Below are 19,316 nucleotides of genomic sequence, written 5' to 3' on the forward strand. Positions count from 1 at the left end.
TAGGCACTGTATTTAATTGTGAACAAGGGTACTTAAAGAGCTCTCTTGGGAAAGAAAAAAAAAAAAAAGACAAAAAAAAGACACCTTTTTATTTATGAGCTGAAATGGGAAAAGACTTTGGATGCTGTGAGCTCTCTTAAGTACGTGAGTGCGGGGCATTAGAGGTGGGTGAGGGAGCTAGACAGGTGTAAGGAATGTGGCGTGTAAATAATGAGAATGGCACCCTGCTTCTGTGTTCGATAGAGACCAGCATTGTGTTTCCAAATAATCTGATAGCAGCCTCTACTTGCAGTAGAATTTCTAAGTAGCTGTTCATTAAATCACAATACAATGCTTCTCATAATAACACACATTATTTCTCTGCAAACATAATTAATTCTGAGTAATTTTACAATGACTGTCAAAGGCAGTTAACATGTGATAGTCCTATTTGTTATAAACGGTGGCCATTACGTTATATGGTGTAGGATATCATGGGTGGTAACAACTTAAATGCACGTAATGAAGTGTTTGAAAGCTATCTTGATTCGTAACAGCTTGTTCTAGCATCCAATGCTAAGTATGTATTAATGATACCTTTTATAACACCTCACTTAAAGTTAGTGCTATATCCAGATTCTCTTTTTGTCAGGCTAATGTATTTGTAGATGATGCTTAATTGCATGTATTAATGTGACAGCTTTACCTGGCGTGTAGATCAAAGCTGTCCAGAAAAGAGCTTTATAACCATGCCTCGCAGAAAGCTGAAGGCTTTGTCTCTCCTTTTCCACCTAGTTTATATGAACATACTGTCTGGCTAGGATGACTATGAGAAGGACTTTATGAGACAGTGAAGTAAGGCTGGCAGTAGCTGAATTATTAAAACTATTTAAGCTATTAAAAACAAAACAAAACTGAAACAGGGCCATAGTGGCATAATCCAAGGGCCCAGCACTGTTAGAGTCTAAGGCAAGGCACTTAAGTGAAATAGTATAAAACCAAGATGTTGTTCTTGAATTGGTTCACTGTTGTCACTAAAGGGTAAACTTCAGTACTGGTCCCTTCCCTGTAGATTGTAGTTTTTCTAGAAAATGGTGCCCACTACACAGTTTTCCAGCACAAACTCCCATACAAGGCTCACTATAAAACCAGTGAAGCATTGCAAAGCACTCACATCTCAACATCTTGTTTTATCACAGAAATTAATGTGCCACTCAGACAGTAATCTGAGATGTCAGTAAAAGACTCTTTATTCATAAATAACTGATATGCAGTAATTTATGTCTGTACATTTATCTTCAAAAGGCTATAGCCATACAATTTTTGCAAACTCTACATAAAACATCCAAACTGTCCATTATTACATTTTCAGTACAATATAACACAGCTGTTTGGCATTACCAAATATATATATGTATATATATTTATATATGTACATGTGCTGAAAAAAGAAGCCAGTGCAGCCTTTTCCAAGGAGTCTTTCCCAAGTATTTTACTGTACAACATTCAGAATTTACATCGATAGAACAAGGCACAGAAAGTGTGGTATGAAGCCAAGGCCATGCTTCTCATTTAATAATGTTCTAGCTCTCCTTCTTACTCCTTCAGCTTCATACTATAGAAAGCAATCAAACCTCTGCTCTTTTTTCAGTTCTAAACAAACCATGGGGAGAAGCGGGGGGAGGGAAGAATGCACAGTTGACTGAGCAAAAGTCAAAGTTTCAGAACCTGTTCACTGTATAAATAGGGGAGCAGAAGAGAAAGTATGTCTCACTATGCAGGAATAGTGGTTTTAATATTTATTTATTGTGTGTGTGTTTAGGTTGAGGTTCCTCTCTCCCCATTTTGTCAAAAGGCTGGTCAAAAGTTTGGGAAGCTGGAAATGCAATGGAAATTTTCAGTTAGGTAGCTCTAGCCATGAAAAACACTGATTTAAGTCTCGACAGACTGACCAGCATTCAATTTTACTTCATTCGAATTAAAAAAGGTGTGCATTTAAAGTTTTTGTACCCATTTATAAACTGAGATCAGAGTTGGAGTGGGAATGAATTTGATTAAGAGGTGGGAGAAGGTGACTGCATTTCCCAAGTCACAAGGTATGTGGTGCCTGTTTATTATTCCCAAATACATACCAGGAGTACGCCACCTCCCCAGTGAGGCACCTGTGTACTGCTTACTGATGCATTAGGAAACTGTGAGATTCAGTGATGGTACCTGCTTTTTTGACTGAAAGTGGAAAGTACGCACGTAAAAATATTCCTCCCTCCCCTTCCAACTTCAGTGCACAAATGGGGGAAAACTGAAAGCACGGTTTGGGAAGATGCCATCATCGTTACGTTAATATTCCAAACTTCAGTAAGGGAAACACCAGGTCTTACAATTTTAAACTGAAAAAACAAAGCTTCAGCCAGTTCTAAGTGAGGATTTGTTAGGAAACATTCTTGTTCTCTGTAGCAAATACGCTTGCTGTTAGATCCATGTCTTCCCCCTCCTGCTGTATCAGAAAAAACTTACACCAGGCTTGGTGCGCAGCACCCTGAACTTCCTATTCTGCTACACTTTTCCTTTTGGGATTAGACAATAAGATTTATATACAGAGACCAGGTAACACGGGGGTTTGACATCTTCTTAAATCTGCAGAAGTACATTCTCAACCAAGGTTACCACACCAGGGGCAGACAAACTAAGTAGCTGCTGACAAAACCACAGTTCTACAGTAGGTGAGTGGCTAATCTCATTAGATTACAGTACACTACATTACAGATCAGGGATGGGTCATCTAATCTCCCGATCCCTTAACTAAATTTTCACAAGTGACTTCAGCTCTAGTTACCCTGTGACAGCAAGGCAAGAAGGCTACCCATTGAATCCTGGCTCACCTGGATTCCCTTGTAAAGCACAAACCAGTTATTCAATACAACTGAACAGCTTATTTAAATGCAGCTTTTGCAATAGCTTGAAAATTACAATACACCCCTACCCACCCAAGCCCCAGACAAGAAACACTAGTAAAGTCTGTACTATTCACCTCTAATACAAAAAATATAGTGGCAAATTCCTAGACATGTATTTTATTTTTGGACAGAACAGTGAACAAGAATACTGATAGGTTTTTCTTGTGGCAATGAGTAGAACATCAGTTCTGTTTTCTGCATTGCGGGCACTGTTACTATCAAATGCTTCTCTAAGCAATTATTTAATCTTAGAGCGGTTTCTTTATGTTTGTCCATGTTGGAAAGGAGATTTTTGCTACTGTTTGTTAGTGTTGGTAATGAGAGAGAAAAGCTAGACTGTGCGGTATTAGAAAATGATTCATGATCTTTCGCCAGTGGATTGAGGTTTGGTTGTTGTTGCTGTGGGTGTTGTGTGCCATGTACCTGCTGGTGGAGTTACTGTATTTATCCAGGAAACCTTTAAGTTCTAGGTATTTTTTAACTAGACAATCATTACCTATGCAGGAGAGGATATATGTGCCATTTTACATGCTGCTGCAGAAACACCGCCAGCCTCTCCTGAAGCAGGAATCGTGTCAAGGGAGTAATTTTACCAAGCATAGATCACAAACAAACATCCCATAGAAAACACTCTTCAGCAGGTTTAATGTGCAAAAGGTTCTCGGTGAATAATGTTAACCATCTCTACTACTGTGTAACAAGTGTGAGAACTTCCTAGGTATAATCCTAATGAGTAAATGAAGGCTAGAAAGACAAATATTCAGATCATTCACAGTTGTTAAGGACTTAGATATAATTTCCTCTTTTCATTTAGTTAATTACTGTCCAAGACGTAATGCAGTCATTTGCTTAAAAATAACTCTATGTTTTACAGGCTGAAACAGACTGAAAAAAATAATTCAAATTATGACAAGAAGTCCCCCAACAGTTTTTCACTTGTTTTAGCTTCACTGTATACCTAAGCTACATTTTTTTCTAGTGGAAGATAATAGCTGGAGCCAATCAGTTACTGAATGTTTTAAAACTCTCTAACAGCAATGCCTTTCACCTGAAAAAAAAAAAAAAAAACAAAAACCAAAAACAAACAAACAAACAAACATAAATGAGAATGGACCTCTGGTATGAGGCCCACATAGTCCTACAAAGAGATCCCTGTTCCAGCCACTTAGGCTGAATTAGCTTCTCTCTTAACATGCTGAAAACAAGCTGTGCACAGGCCCATGGAGGAGGAGACCAGCTGCTGCCAGAGATAAAAATATTAACAAAAATAGTTCTTAGTATTTTAAGAGAGTTGTGTTGATATCTTTCCATCTATTACAAGAAGTCCAATAACATTTTTGTAGGAGTACATCGTGGCTTTATGGGACTTGCGCTGGTAAATGAGGTTAGAATTTAAATCTACAGAGCAGGGTTCTTTTCTTTGTGGCTTAAAGGATTTTAATGTAAACTAGTAAGACTGCAAAAGCAATGTTGTAAAAACTGTAAATTAGCTTTACGATGCTGCAGTCTGGCAAAGCTGTGAAGTGCACCATTTTAGTGACAAAATTGTAAGTCATTTAAAAAATGTAACTATTAGTCTTAAATGACTCACAGTACAGAAGTATCTGGAAGTGCTTAGGAAGATGAAAAAATACTCGAGCAGATTCTTTGGTGATGTAAAATCAACATGGCTATTTCACTGCATCAGGCTCAGGGCAGCTAGATGGAATCTGAAGTGTACAGCATTGCATTTCTCTTTCTTTTAATTTTTTGGTTTGTGAAAGACACTTTTTAAAGTTATATTTCAAATGTCATCGTTTATAAAATAGAGGAAAAGAATCGAGTTTGAATTTCTGGCCCCTAATCCTACTTCAGATGCGCCTTTACATCTGGGTTTTGGATCAAATCACATACATACACACACATACAGATTTCCAAAAACAATCTTCGTAACATAGTTGTTAAAAATATGCTCTTAGAATTTTAAGACTGCTAATCCTTTCCAACATATCTATTTGTACAGCATTTGCATACAAATTCTAAATTATCATTCTGTGAGAACACTGTATTGCAAAGCATCCTCAGAGCAGACTGTGGGGGAAAAAAGCTGACAGAATTTATCAGCTGCTTTTTACGGTGAAAAAGCAAAAGAAAACAACATTTAACATCTTTTACTTATAGTGTTTTGCTATTTGTTGTTAATGGTAGCAAAATCCATTTGTAGCTCATTTATATGGTAGCAGAAATATCCCCCCCATGTTATAATTTCTCTATCTCTAAAACTGGGACAGTGCGTGAAAAGGGGAGGAGAACAGGCACAAGCCTCTATAATTAAAAGTGCTAAGCTTTATTAATATCATCCCATGATGCTAACATAAAACAACAGAAAGGGAGCATCTGAAAACAGGCATATCTGTACCAGATACAGACGGTAATCAACAGATGCAAATTTCCCAGGAGTAGGAGAAAAGGGAAGAGAAAAAGACTGAGCCTATCTTTCCACCTCAAGTTATTGTCTGCTTACTGCTTACTATGACCATTGTTATCACGGAGAACAAGGACTTTCTTTTTTACAGAAGATTTTCTGATTTGACATTCTCTGTCACCTCTCAGTCTGATCTTAAAGCTACGCAGTTTTTTCCTCACAGTTTTATTTTCTGGATGTTCAGGCAGCTGAATCCACTCTGATGATGTATTAGCTTGAGTCATTTGCACAGTAAAGTCACTTACTGTGTTCTCAGGAGTCCCACACTCTCTCACAGGCATTTCTTGTGGCTTTATGCTATAGCAAGATCTTCATCCTCTGTGATTGATACTGAATGTGGGAACAGTGAGAAATGGAGGAAATGAAAGAATTGAGTGATTTAGCCTGCATTCTTGTTGAATAGCAGACAGGTCATTGGTCACTCCATCTCCAAAAAGATACATAACTAGAGATGATACAGACAATAACAAGGATGTTCAGGGAAACAATAGACCAGGATTTTTCAGCCTAGAAAAGAGAGCGAGGGGAAATGAAGTCTGTAAGATAATGAATAATGTGGACAAGGTGATTTGGTAACAGTTACTCAGTATTCCTTATTACAGGGAACCAGGGAGGCCCAGTGCAAGTGCTAGGCAGCAAGTGGTAAACAAAGGAAAGCTTGGAGAGGAAAGGAAAGGTTGTTTAAAAAAAAGCAAAACGGGATTGTGGCACTTGTGGCTAAATGGGTGTTTTGTCTGATGTACTATGGCATTTCTTAGAAGACTCAGGTGTCCATCTCAGTAAACTCGTGTAGGCCAGCCGTCTAGTTACTGTTTCAAATTCTTTTCCCAGGGGATAAAGGTACAAAAGTATTATGGCATTTCTAGTCCAGTTAAACACTACCAGGGCATCAAACAGTAATAGGTTAGAAGAAGTCAGTGTTCTTGGTTTCAGTTCACAAAAGGAAGGTCAGCAACAAAGAAGCTGCTTTGGTGTAACTGAATAAAAACCAGAAAACGAAACCTAAGGGGAAGCAGGAATGCTCCACTGAGCACTGCAAAATTAAAATCTTACCTCAGGCCCCACGCTGAACAGCTACTTTTCTGGCATTGTAAGACACTTCAACATCTCTTCCTGTTCAGTACATTAACTCGGACACTAGACGTTGTTGGATCTGACTTGGATTTTGGTGCACAGCCCAGATCCCTCCTGTCTGCAGCCCTTTCAGGGGTGCTGTGGGGCTCTGGCCACCTCCCGGTTCCTCTCCCTCAGCCGTACTCAGCGGTCAGCAGCAGCGCTGGGTGTCGCTGTACAGAGAGGATTTTCAAACCTACCCAAGTCTTGACTGTAAACACTACGCACTTCCTGAGAAAGGCTTTAAGGTCTAAGCTCCACAGAGCAGCTCATTTGACCCTACACATGGTGAAACAGGAGAAGGCAACACACACAGCTCCTCAGAACAGCACGACTCTTAGGGCCTGTGCAGGGCAGTATTTAGGTCTTTGTTGTAGGAGCTAACCTAAGCTAGCTTGAAAAAGCAGCAACCAAATTAAAACTGCATCTGAGGAGACGCTGAGAACAAATTAACTGCTGGAGAGTGACTGTAGCAGGTTTCCCAGACAACGACAGCTCACTAGAACTCCATTGCTTTCTGTAGATGCCATTCCCTATTTTTTTTATTCATGACATTTTGTCCAATGAAAAACAGGTTTCTGAGGAGGAGGAATGGAAGTCACTCGAAATATAACTCAAACACAGACAGTACCATGTGCTGCTGAAAAAAGTGACAGCTTGCTGCCAAATAAGCTGGTATTTTTGTCTCGGTCTTAAATATGCCTGCAGCCATTATGATTTCCCACCGCAAACAGGAACTCTGATGTCAGACTGCATGAAATACTAAAGTGCAAAAAATGTTTGGGGAAGTCTACGTATTTGTAAGTCTAAGGCTATTCCAGCCTGCTGAGCTGGGAAAGCAATGAAATTTGCAATTTCAGATCAACAAGAATAAGCAAAGTCTCACATCAAGAGCTGTTGATTGCACTTTTCAGAACTGGCATCCTGGATAAAGAAATAGTTTCAGCTGATTATAGATTTGCACACTGAGTACCCACCCTGTGGCTTGTTGTGCTGGTCTCAGCCAAATATGAGGTTTTAAAAACAAAACAAAAAAAAAAAACAACAGAAATAGCGTTTTCAATTTCTTACTTTTCCATAAAGCTCCTCAGGTCTTGTTCATATTCATGCTTTGTACTGATTGTGCTCCTGTCACCAAAGCTGAGAGCCTTGGGCCAGAGCTAACAAGCACCTTGGCTAATTTTCAAAAATATATGAGTGAAAATACTGGTTAAATTTGGTTTGGTACTAGTTCTACTCACTCACAGTGACAGCTGTTTTCTTTTTGGTTCGGTTAAAGTAATAAATTATTTTTGTATGAGGTGGATAAAAAATGAAGAGAATTCACTAGTTAAATTCTGGTTTTGGTGATAAATGCAATATGTTTTTAACTCAACCAAGCATAACATAGCCAGCTTTATGTTCTACAAAATTTGCAAACTGTACAATGAAACTGAGCCAATTTTTGGCAGTACTATGTGGGGTTTATCCTTTCAATCTGAAACTAAACCAAAATTAAGCTGTACTGATTGAATTCACCTTTGCTTTTTAACTTAGCTTCCACCCCCCCCCCCCAAAGTGTAAACTTGCTGAAGTAGGGCTGGCAATCTCCTGAATTTGATTTGGTTATTTAAATCTACTCCCAAAGAAACATTTTTGACTGAGTGAAAATTTCTCCCACGTACTCGCGAACACTAATTCCACAGAGAACGGCCTTGTTCAGTCGTTTTGCTAAGGGAATAGGCAGGAAGACTGCAGCAAAGGTACGTGCAGTGGGGGACTGACTTTTTTTTTTTTAATTTGAATGTAGTTTGAAATCAATTAAGTAGTTAATATCAATTAAGTAGTTGTAAGATCTCTTAATTCCTCAAATGTCTGAACAGGATAAGACCAGATTTTCAGTTGTCCTGTAGCTCAGTTACAGCAAATACAAAGTGACTACAAGATGCTAGGAAATGACATTTAAAATCCGCTCTTTAAGTGTGTTAAGTTGGAAACGCAGGACAAAGGGGACTCAAGGCCCCAAGAAGAAAACCTTTAAACCAGGATTAACCTCTGGTGGCTCTAAATATTCACCATCATATTTGCTGGTAATTACTAGGCATTATACTCTCCTTTAGCATCACTGTTTCCTTAAATACATCATGTCATAATATTTACCTTGTACAGCTCTGTATATCACTCCTTCCTGCCCCGGGCAATGATAGATGTGTAGTTTTGTTTTTGAATTTGATATATGAATCTTAAATGAGAGAGGACTGTAGCACAGGGAGAGCTTGTGTTTTCCTTATTACCGAGATGATTTTTAATAGGGCTTCTTCTGCTCCTCCAGCTGAAAACTGCATTGTGGAAATGAGCGTCTGCTTCCTTACAGTGTGCAGAAACCCTTATTTCCTCCCTGCCAAAGAGATTCTCTAGTGTAAAAGTCAAAGCTGGCCATCGGTTCTTGAATGGAAAAGAAGGGACTAAAGTCCATTTTGTCTGCTGTAGTTGAAGTCAGGCTCCTCAATCTCAGTTTCTGTTATGTCTGAGATTTTGGAGTGTGTCCTTCCTATTTCTTCCAGTGCACAAGCAAGGGAGTCAAGGTCTCCATCATGTTGATGTCGGGCTTCCCAGAGGTCCAGAATGACAGCAGATGGACTGCGTTGTGTAGCGAAATAGGAGAGATTCCTGAAAGGGGGTGGGGAGATGAAGCAAAAGGATTAGGAGAACTGTACAGTGTAACACTATGAAAATGTTCACTGAAAAGGGAAGTGCCCTGTGTTGTGCCTGTAGAAGTACAAAACAAACAAACAAACAAAAAACAGCAGGAAACCTTCAGCAAGATCTAATTAGATGAGTGCAGGGAATCCTCCAAAGGACACACACTGGTGCTTTTATTCTTTAATTGTTACTTGCTCAATTTAGCAGAGGTAGAATGAACACAGGATTCGTTCTTGTGAGGTACGTAAATGCTGGCCAGCACTTACCATCCTGTGTATTGATTTAGAAACCAAGTCAGTTCTGGAGAGTGTCATCATCTGGAGAGCAAGCTTAGTAAAAATTTGTCAGGGAGAGAAATTGTGTGATTTAAGTTGATGCTTGCAATTCCATGAAGTTAAATCGTATATTTTCATTTGTAAATTTAGATTTATGATGATGTAGTTTTTAGAACTTTGCAGGAGTCATATTGGCAAAGAATTTAGTAAAACAAAGTGAGCATCTTTAACGCATTATTCTAAAACTCCTTCTATTGACTGGCCTTGGACATAATCATCCAAACAAATAAATGACCTTTATGCTCACAAGCATAAATGTTATTTATAGCACAGAATAGTATTACTCCTAACTGTGCAGCACAATTTCCTTTGAAAATATGCCCTTTCCTTAAAGAAAATCTTCAAAACGTTTAATTTGGTTTGGAATAGAACATAGCAGATAGAAGGCAAGACAGCAGGCTGTATGATTTTTTGATAGAACACGTGCCAAAATCTTCTTGAGTCTTGTACTTTACCAAGACCTCAGTCTTGTGGGTGTACCAACTGAGCTTAGAAGCTAATGTCAGGTGGGATGGGACACCTGGGTTTATTCAGAGGAGAAAACAGTTCCTGTTTTCAGTAGCGAGTCACATAGATAAGAAAGTTACAATTAATCCTTGAGAGTAAGAAAGGTGATTACCATTTACACATCTTTAATACCAGCAAGCAAGCAAACAAACAAAACCCATAACATAATAGCAGGAAATCATTCTTAGTGCATATGTAAATGTTCACCTTTCAAAACTGCCTTCCATTACCTGCTGATGCTGTTTTTTTGTGCTAACATCTGCCAGTCTTTGCCTTTGGCGTTGGGTGTGTCAAATGTTGCGCAGATTCTTTGTCTGATGGAGTAGGGGATTTTGAATGCTTTTGCGCCCATCTGTGCAGGGAAGTTGCTGTCATCATGTGCAAAGAAAGTGATGCTTTCTCTTTCACTCTACACAGAATACAAAAACAAAGCAGTTAGCACAGCATCAGGCTTTGTGCCTACCTTCAGGTCTGTAGGTGGCTCTCTTTAGCACGGTAACAGGTAACATCAAGAGTCCTACCATGTACTCCTGTTTACCAATGGGGACTGAGACAAGATTTTTGCACAGCCTCGTCAGAAGGAGAATAACTGTGAGTGCAGACAGTTCTTTTCTGTATTCTTTCTGCCGCCTTGTTACGCAGGATCAACCTGCAGTGAGTTTAGCTACAGGTACCTGTTGGTGCATCACATCCACTTTTGGAGGAAGAAAGCATCAAATCTGAGTCTATGATTCCATCTACAGTTTGTGGAAGTGACAACAGAAAATGAAATAGCTAGGAGGTTTTTTTTCTGATCTGCAAAGGAACTTCTAGCACATCACAACCACCTATGTCTAAAAACATTTTAAATAGTGTCATTTTCCTTCCACAAGTTTCCTATTTTTGGGTAACAGATGAAGTCCAAGAGAGCAGTGACTGGGAGGTAAATGCCACAAAAGGATATGGCTGCCTAAATCTTTAATAGCTTAAACCTAAAATGCAGATAAAAATCTCCCATTTGTAATTTTTTAAAAGCACCTAAATTCTGTAAGTACCTCAGTTCTTCCACATTAAAGATCTCTATGGAATCCAGGTCCTTTTTGTTGTTCCTTCCATTTCTTTTCCTACGAAATTATACCAGCCTTGTGTAATGGAGTCACATTTCCATGCATTATTCGTTTCAGAGCAATGCAGCATAAATATTAAATAACAATGATGCTATAGTCTCTTCATATAACATTTATGACACATCCCAAAAGTCATCCATGCAAAGTAATAGCAGTGCTGTAGATATATCACGTTGTCTGACTGTTTAAATTAAATATGCAGAACAATAGTAGGTTTTCATACCCTGCACATGTGAGATAAGCTACTGCTACCTGGTTAGTTCAGGGAATTCTAAAGCAACGAACAATTCAAGTATTCAGTTGTTATTTATATATTTATCTTATAGTCAAATTATCCTCACTTTTCCTTCACTTTTTGAGATAGTCACGAGAAAGCCTTCCGTATTAGCAAATCTGTTTGAGGACAGAATTGTTAGATGCTCTGGGGACTTGTGGATAGATAGGTCCCTTACAAGGAAAAAAAAAAAAAAAGTCACAGATATTTATAAGGACAGAAAGTACTGAGATGTTTAGAGAAGGGCAGACATTTTTTATGAAACTTCTACAAAGAACTGGCAAATGCTCAGCCATTCAGAAACTGTTTTTATACTGAATGACATTTGCGCTTTTCTTATTTAGTTGCCACATTCTTTGCATAGTGCATTTAGCACATGAACATAAATCTTTAATGTTTAAAAAGTATCCAGATACTTCTGTATTAATCAATCAAGACGCTTAATAATCTAAAAAAGGTAGCTGAAGTTCTCACTGCTGTAGGACTCATTACCAGCTTGCTCAGTGCACTGTTGCTTTCTTTAACGTGTGAGCAAAGCTGCAGTACTCGAAAGACATTCTGTGTGTACAAAAACTCCCCAGTGGCCCGACAGCATCCAGGCAATCCATCCATTTTCAACTCTCAGTGCTCTGCAAGATGCTCAAAAACTTTCTGCAAGAAAACTATTACTACTGACTCAAATATAGATGATTTTTAGTGTTGTAAAATCTCTGTAAGTACATCGTTTGATTTCTACTGGAAATAGAAACTAATGCTTTGTAGGGTTGTTACAGCTTTGAACAGGCCATGAGAAAACAGACTGAGGTAGAAAGGGCAAAAGCGGGGAGGGGTTGTGGCTCACACTGCTCAACAACTTGAAAAAAAAAACACCACAAAACAGAGAGAACACTTTACCTCTAGAATGGATGTCTGGATCTGTAGGATTTGCTCGTGCCCCTTGACTTGTCGGACGCAGATCTTGCAGGACAGCTGTGTCGTGGCAGGAGTGTAGCGCTCCAGAGAAAAGGCACAGTGCAGCGGCTTCTGGTTGCTGCACCACACACGGGAGAACGGGACTTCCTGCAACAGAAAGCATCCCCCGAGAATGGGGAGAAACTCCTTCAGTTTGGTTTTCCCTTCGTAATTAAGTTCTTAGCAGACAGAATGTAAATCATCTCACAGCTAGAGTGACACTGGATCCTCCAAGAGGCACCAGACGCCAGGCAAACAGCTGCTTCCAACACCTGAAGGTGCCCGTCTGCCTTCCTAACATGCTTGTTGCAGCCTCTTCCTGCTCTACCACCCCAGCAGTTTTTAAGGGTTCCCCCTACTGACTTGTGAACATGGTGGGAAGGCTGCCAAGCACTCAGCATCTGCTCCTGCAGGATGGCCAGGACAAACAAATGCACTAGAGGAATTCTGACTGCCACCTGCTATTAACTGCTTTGATGCCGCACTTCTACGCGATGGTTTATTCATCTGTTCAAGCCTTGAAACAAGATTTTTGCTAATTTGAGAAAATATTAACATAAAACTTTCCTCATCATAGTGTCTGACAGTGGCTTCATTTGGTGGACCAAACAGACGATAACTGAACAGGCCCATTTCAGTTGTTCTAGGCAAGCAAAACTCTTAAAGCCAGTTTGTTCTTAAAGTGCTGGCTCATAGGAGAGAAAATGATTAAACACTGGAAGAAACCCCATAAAGAAATGGGTTCTTTTGTACATAAACAGTCTGGAACCGAATCACAGCTGTCAACAGACTTGGGACATTTCACAAAACATTGCCCTGAGAAGGAAATACAAAGTCAGTGCAAGTCGTTCTGCATTTCTGCTAGAGACAATTACTATCTTTCTCAGCTGTCCAAGCCACTCAAACTATACCCAATTATAAAATGCAAATATTTATTTGGCTTCAGTACCAGCACTGTGACAGACCCCTCTGTCAGCAGAGGTTTTGCACATGCTTCTTTTTAACGCTGAGTTCCTGCTGAGAGACTGGGTCGTGCCTGCTGTGATCAAAATCTCCAGCAGGTTCGGAGCCCTCCTTAGAGCAAACACAGCACACAAGCATTCTTCCACAAATTATGGATCCCTCATCTGACTTTTTAGTTTTTGGTTTTATCTTGAAGCAATAAATTGAACAGCTACTTTGGACCATGCCAAATGCATTAGATGCAGCAAAGCAAGGCCCTTGCAACATGTAAAGATTACTACAGATCAATTTGCACTGGCTATCACGACTTGTTTTAATAGCACCCTGTAGTTTAATTTGACTGAAAACTCTAGACTATTACTTGCCAACAGAGAACAAAAATGCCTGAGTTAAGTATAGTGTAAACAATGCATTTATTCCTAGAAGATGTACACAGCCTTAGGAAGAGTGCTAGGTATTTGATCCTAGCGGGGCATCCTAATACTGATTGGTTTTATCTTTTAAACTCTAAATAAGTGAACAGACTAAACAAAACACTTAAAAGCGAGTTGTTCTTCACATGAAGCTGAGAATGAAGTTGTTTCTTTAATTTCTTAAAATTGCATCATGAATTATCCTCATGTTCTCATAGATAAAGGAATTTATATACAGATCACTATCATTTTCAGAGTCCATTATGCTCATACTTTGGAGAATATGGCAATACATTAAAAGCAATTTTTTTTGGCTAAAATACTCTATGACAGACAACTGTCTCTCTATATGCTTCTCGGAAAGGGAGATTACGTAGTCTGATTAAGTTCTGTATTTTAAAAGACCAGCTCGCTCTATTTGCCAGCACATTGCTTATAATTTCCAGTAACCAATACATTTAGAAATCTTTTGTTTTGATTTATACTTTCCTGTCTTCAACAGCCTCTCTAATTAATGTCTTACAGGAAAAATAATTTGCTCTTAATCATTTCTAAGAATATGCATGCCATAATTTGAACTCGTGACATTTAAATGCTGACATATATCCTCTCCTTTTCAGACGTATATTCATAGCAGTATAGAAATTGGAATGACAAAGACATCAAAAATAGTGATAAATTTTAACATGAGTATAGGCTTTCCATTGGAGGTAATTGAAACAGGTAAAAGCACAAGCTTGCTTTCTTCAAAATGAAAAATTTAAAGCATTCTGCTACATATGAAATGTTTCATTCTGTATTTGTCAAAATCCTAACGCAACACATTTTTTCTTGTATCCTTGAGATTAAAACCTCACCTTTCAAAAACAAAGGGGAGACAGTTGTCTTACTTGTGTTATGTCTATACCAGTGAAAATTCTTACTGTCTCTGTATTACAATGTCAACAAATAAAATTAGCAAGTACCTGACATGCAGTAAATGGTTTGATTCTCCAAAGGAATGGAGGGATATCAAGGACAGATATCTGAAGACTGAAGGTATTCCCTTTGAAATGCAAAAGTTTTGGTTCCTCCAGTAACTGTCCTCCTTGGAGTCTTTCATCCAAAACCACTTCCTGCAATGGCAGAGGAGAAAAAAACATTTTTAAAGTGTTAGAAACAAATACCAACTCTAATGAAAATTCACCTTTCTGAAAGGTGCCTAGTTCATAAGGTTTGTATTAACTGAATGTACAAGTCAAAGTTAATCTCTTAATCTCTTGTGTTCAATAAATAACTGAAGAAGAAATTTGGGCCTTCGAATTTCAGGCAGACTCATCCAGGAAAATACTCCTAGCCCACGAATCGTGTAAGTATTAATAAAGGGTATAATTACAAAGCTATTGTAAATCTTTAACAATCCTTTCAGTGGCTTTGCTTTTATTAGAAGCACATAGACATTAGTGTGTGCTCCATTAAGATTCATGTTTCTATTCTGTACAATAGGAAGAGGAAGTAAAAAGTCATCTGTCACAACTGTCTTCATTTCAGCTCTGAAAAGAAAACCATTTTGTTAAAGGTTCTGAGTTCACCAAGTAAAAGCCAGTGAATTTCTTTGTTTTGCCTTGGCATGCCATGTGGGAAAGTCACACAGAATCCTGGAATGGTTGAGGCTGGAAGGCACCTCTGGGTATCACCTGGTCCAACCCCCTGCCAAGCAGGGTCACCCCCAGCATGGTGCACAGGATGGCATCCAGGCAAATTTTGAATAACCCCCAAGGAGTCTCCACAGCCTCCTTGGGCAACCTGCATCACTGCTCTGTCACCCGTACCATGAAGAAGTATTTTCTTACATTCAGATGGAACTTGAGACAATTTTTTTGTTTGATTGCTTGTTTTGTTTTTGGAAGGGGAAATGCACAATTATAATTTAGTTCTTCAAGGAAAAAAATTCTTGCTCAGATTGTAAAAAGGAGAGGAAACCCTGAAGTGACTAATGACAACGTAAGGGTAATAACAGTGATAAATTCTATACATCAAATGATAATAACTTACATTTTCTCTTTGGATTGGAGTAGCACTCAGCTGCAGATGCAAGCAGGCTCTGCCTGTGCTCATGTGGCCAAGGCACTGAGCCCAGCCTAACACTCTGTTTCCCAGCTGGAACTTTGTGCTGCGTTAACCATGGCTGTGATTTCTGGTTAGTCTAGAATGTAGGCAGAGCAGGTTTGCATCTGCCTGGCAGAAAATGAGTGGACAGTTTGGCAGTCCTAAAGCTCCTAAACTGACAAGTGAAACAACACTGCAGAGAAACTAAAGGATTTGCACTAAGTCATGCAGCAGTGGCATAAAAAATAACTGTTCTCGTTCTCGTTCATTTTGAATTCTGGACTGTTGCTGTAGCCCATGGACTATCCCCAGGAATAAATGCATGTTAGTATTCTATGAAAAAATAATTAAAACCAAAATATCGAAATGAAATAATTTACCTGAAATGAACAAGGTGTGTTATCCATACAATATACTCTCAAATTGTAATCCAGAGAATTGCAAGACAGGCAGCCAAAAACCGCTACTTTCAGCTGTCGAACGGCACAGTCAGAGATGGGTTCTCCAATAAGTGCATAAGTTCCAAAGCTGTTTAAGAGAATGTGACAGGCATAAGGATCCAACAGGCAGTAGCAAGAAGTAGTTTCCTCTTCCACAGACATCACTTCCTGCAAAATGAAATTCAGGTAAAAAAAAAATTTAATAGGCCTTGACAATAGAAGTCATGACATCATTTATTTATATTTATTCAACTGCAATGTAAAGTGCTCCTCAGAGCCAGTATGCACATTCTTAACTGATGCTGACCTCAGGGAATAGGAGAAGGTAGACTACCTATATGAGTAAACAGTCTCCGTTTAGCCCCGAGTCAACAATAGGAACTCTGTGCAGAATTCAGTGTGTACAGCTTACATGTATAATAATAATGATGATGCATAAGAAATTTTAGCATTTTTTTTCAAGTGTTATTGACTTTCTGGCTAATTTTTTCATGATGTCGAGGTAAGAAATTACCTTGAAGATTAAAGTCAATAAGCAAACCTTGAACAATAGGAGGTATTTGACATCCTTCAGAACATCCATTACAGTTATGTTTACCTCAATCAAAAAACTACCTCTCCCATTCTTTTGTATTTCACACTTAGTTCTGCATTACAGCATCATTAGATGAGGTATTTGAGCAGTCTACAGTCTGGTGTTACACTCCTCATTATTTCCAGGGTGCTTGTAACTGACACTGTTGGAGCTGACAGAGCATTGAGTGAACTTAAGTAGGAAAATGAAGCTGAGTTTGAAATGGTTTAAACAAGAGCAACAAGCAGCATGGTGGCTTAGAGGAGGAAAAGGACAGAGTGAGTTCAGGTATCGTGAATGTTTAACTACTGTTTCTTTCCTTGCAATGCTAGGAATCAAACAGTTCCATCACTAGCAGTGCAATAAAGTGTGATCAACGATGGATTTGTGTCTTGGTACTGGGTACCATGGTTCTAATAACATGTACAGTGAACATCATAGCTGGGAAATTCCGCTCCTTTTATCCTGTGTGTATACCTGCCTAGCAAGCAGTTTTGGTCAAAGATGGCCAATGGGCTTAAAAAAATGCAGATGAGCAGACAGAGATGATCAAATGCCCATGTCGTGAATACACAACGCTTAATTTCCCCAATAAATCAGTATATAAGAAAAATATATTTGAACTAAAAAAGCAGAGTATTTCAGTTAACATACATACACTAATCCTTCAGAGGTGATGAGTACAGGGTGATCACCAAATGCCCATTAAAATGACATGTACAAAGAGACATTTTTAAATCAGGAGGATCCTTCTAGGTTAAAAGAAAACAAAACAAAACCCACCACCAACAAAAACATTGAACTTGAACTGTATATTTTTAAGCAGTGCCATAACTTTCTTTATGTCATGATAAATTCTTGCTTGGATATCATGTTCTGTTCAGACTTGGGCTTCTTTGGGAGCTATAAAACATCCAAACAGTGTTTTCAAGAGCAAATGGTTACTGGCTCTGTTATTAAGTGATCTGAGAAAATGAATACTTTCTTGTGTAACATGGGCTAGATCATAAAATTGACCCTTTTCTGCACATTTTAGTACAGCACTTGAACAGAGTTCAGCTACTTCTGAACAAAATGCAAAATCCTCTTACTTTTGAAAAGAAAAAAGATGTTTTATTTGAAACGCCAAATTATTCTGTCCCTTGAATCATCTTTGACCAGTTCCTGCCTGATTAAGAGTAATCATGTTTCCATTGTTAGTGTAACCTTTTAAGTGGGAGCGGAAGTCCGAACTTACCTCCCATTTTCCTTGCTGTGTCCTTTTTTTCAAGTGAATACTCCAGTGCTCTGAATTTACTTCTGCACAATGTGGGATAGTCAAGGCAAACGGCGTGCTGACGGACACATCTGAGGGGCCACAGGTTACTTCTGGTCCTAGAAGAACATCTGTGCCTTCTGGCTGTAGGCTGGCGTGTGGAGGAAAATAAGACCATCTTTAGGATCTTTTAAATAATGTGGGAAAATGTATTTATAGCAATGGCAATATAAAAAATTTAGAATATTTTAGTGAAAAATCTAAGTGCTTCATTCATCTGGTACAGAAAAGATAGAGCAAGCCAACTACAACACTCATTTTCGTGTAGAATTGGAGGCAGGAGATGAAACAAAACTATTAAGCCACATCTACTGAAATCATTGGCTGGTCAGTTTAGGATTCTGGTCTTTAAAATACATTTCAATTTGTTTAAACCAAATGAAACACTAAAATTACTCTATGCAAGTAAGCCTTGTTTTACGCACCAGCTGGTAATATTGCCATCTAATTCTGCCTGCAAAGAATGTCATCTACGATATTTTCACAGTAGTGAAGATAAAACAAATTATGGTTTAAAAGCACAGCCTCATGAATTTTTCCAGACTGAGCTTGATCTCCCTGCTTTGAAAACACATTCATATTCTACTAAATGAACGAGATAGGTAACTTACAGTAGACACCACTGAATAGAAATGTTGGTTCTAAATTAGAAGTCAGCAAAGTAAGATATCTGCACGTGGTCTCCCTTCCAGTCAGTACTTTCATTGCCATGGCACAAGCTCACAAGCCCACAGAGCTGTGCAATAGCAGCATGGCAATGAACCAACCCTCCCGTACTGCCTGTGCTGGGTGCACTCCTACACTTCTACACCTTTAATTTCTAAGTACATCTGCAAGATGAAAGACACAACATTAACAATGCAAGTTCTGCTTTTTTTTTTTTTCAAGTATCATAATTGCTCCCTAAGCCTCAGTGCTTCTAAACGTTTGTAGGATTCTTAGGGCAAAAGAAATAAAATAAAGCACAAACAGACTCAACCATAGCTGCCATTTTTCTCTTCAAGCCATGAGTGTGCGTAAGAGCAGAGAGGAGCGGGCAAAGTAGGATGCACAAAGCAGCCAGCGCTTGCAGGCCGTGGTGCAGCAAAGCATCTAAGCACTAGCAGCAGCCTTAGCGCTATTAGCAACACATGGGAATGTGTGTTGTGTTGAACTAAC

The 19,316-nt window shown here is 38.9% G+C and overlaps 1 protein-coding gene across 8 annotated transcripts in view; it reads right to left on the reverse strand.

The window, feature by feature from the left end:
* Window positions 1-1,206: 1,206 nt before the first annotated feature.
* The window catches only part of UNC5D (unc-5 netrin receptor D), a 164,505-nt gene continuing 146,395 nt past the window's right edge, over window positions 1,207-19,316 (reverse strand). For all 8 annotated transcript variants that reach the window (XM_068662268.1, XM_068662267.1, XM_068662265.1 and 5 more), the window contains 6 exons: window positions 18,081-18,249; window positions 16,210-16,437; window positions 14,707-14,856; window positions 12,309-12,473; window positions 10,265-10,443; window positions 1,207-9,159 (listed from right to left, as the gene is read on the reverse strand). In XM_068662268.1, the coding sequence (XP_068518369.1) occupies window positions 8,955-9,159; window positions 10,265-10,443; window positions 12,309-12,473; window positions 14,707-14,856; window positions 16,210-16,437; window positions 18,081-18,249 (1,096 nt within the window). In that variant the 3' untranslated portion in view covers window positions 1,207-8,954. The remainder of the gene's footprint in view (window positions 9,160-10,264; window positions 10,444-12,308; window positions 12,474-14,706; window positions 14,857-16,209; window positions 16,438-18,080; window positions 18,250-19,316) is intronic.

This window comes from Anas acuta, chromosome 27, assembly GCF_963932015.1.
Source record: "Anas acuta chromosome 27, bAnaAcu1.1, whole genome shotgun sequence".
NCBI classification, from domain to species: domain Eukaryota; kingdom Metazoa; phylum Chordata; class Aves; order Anseriformes; family Anatidae; genus Anas; species Anas acuta.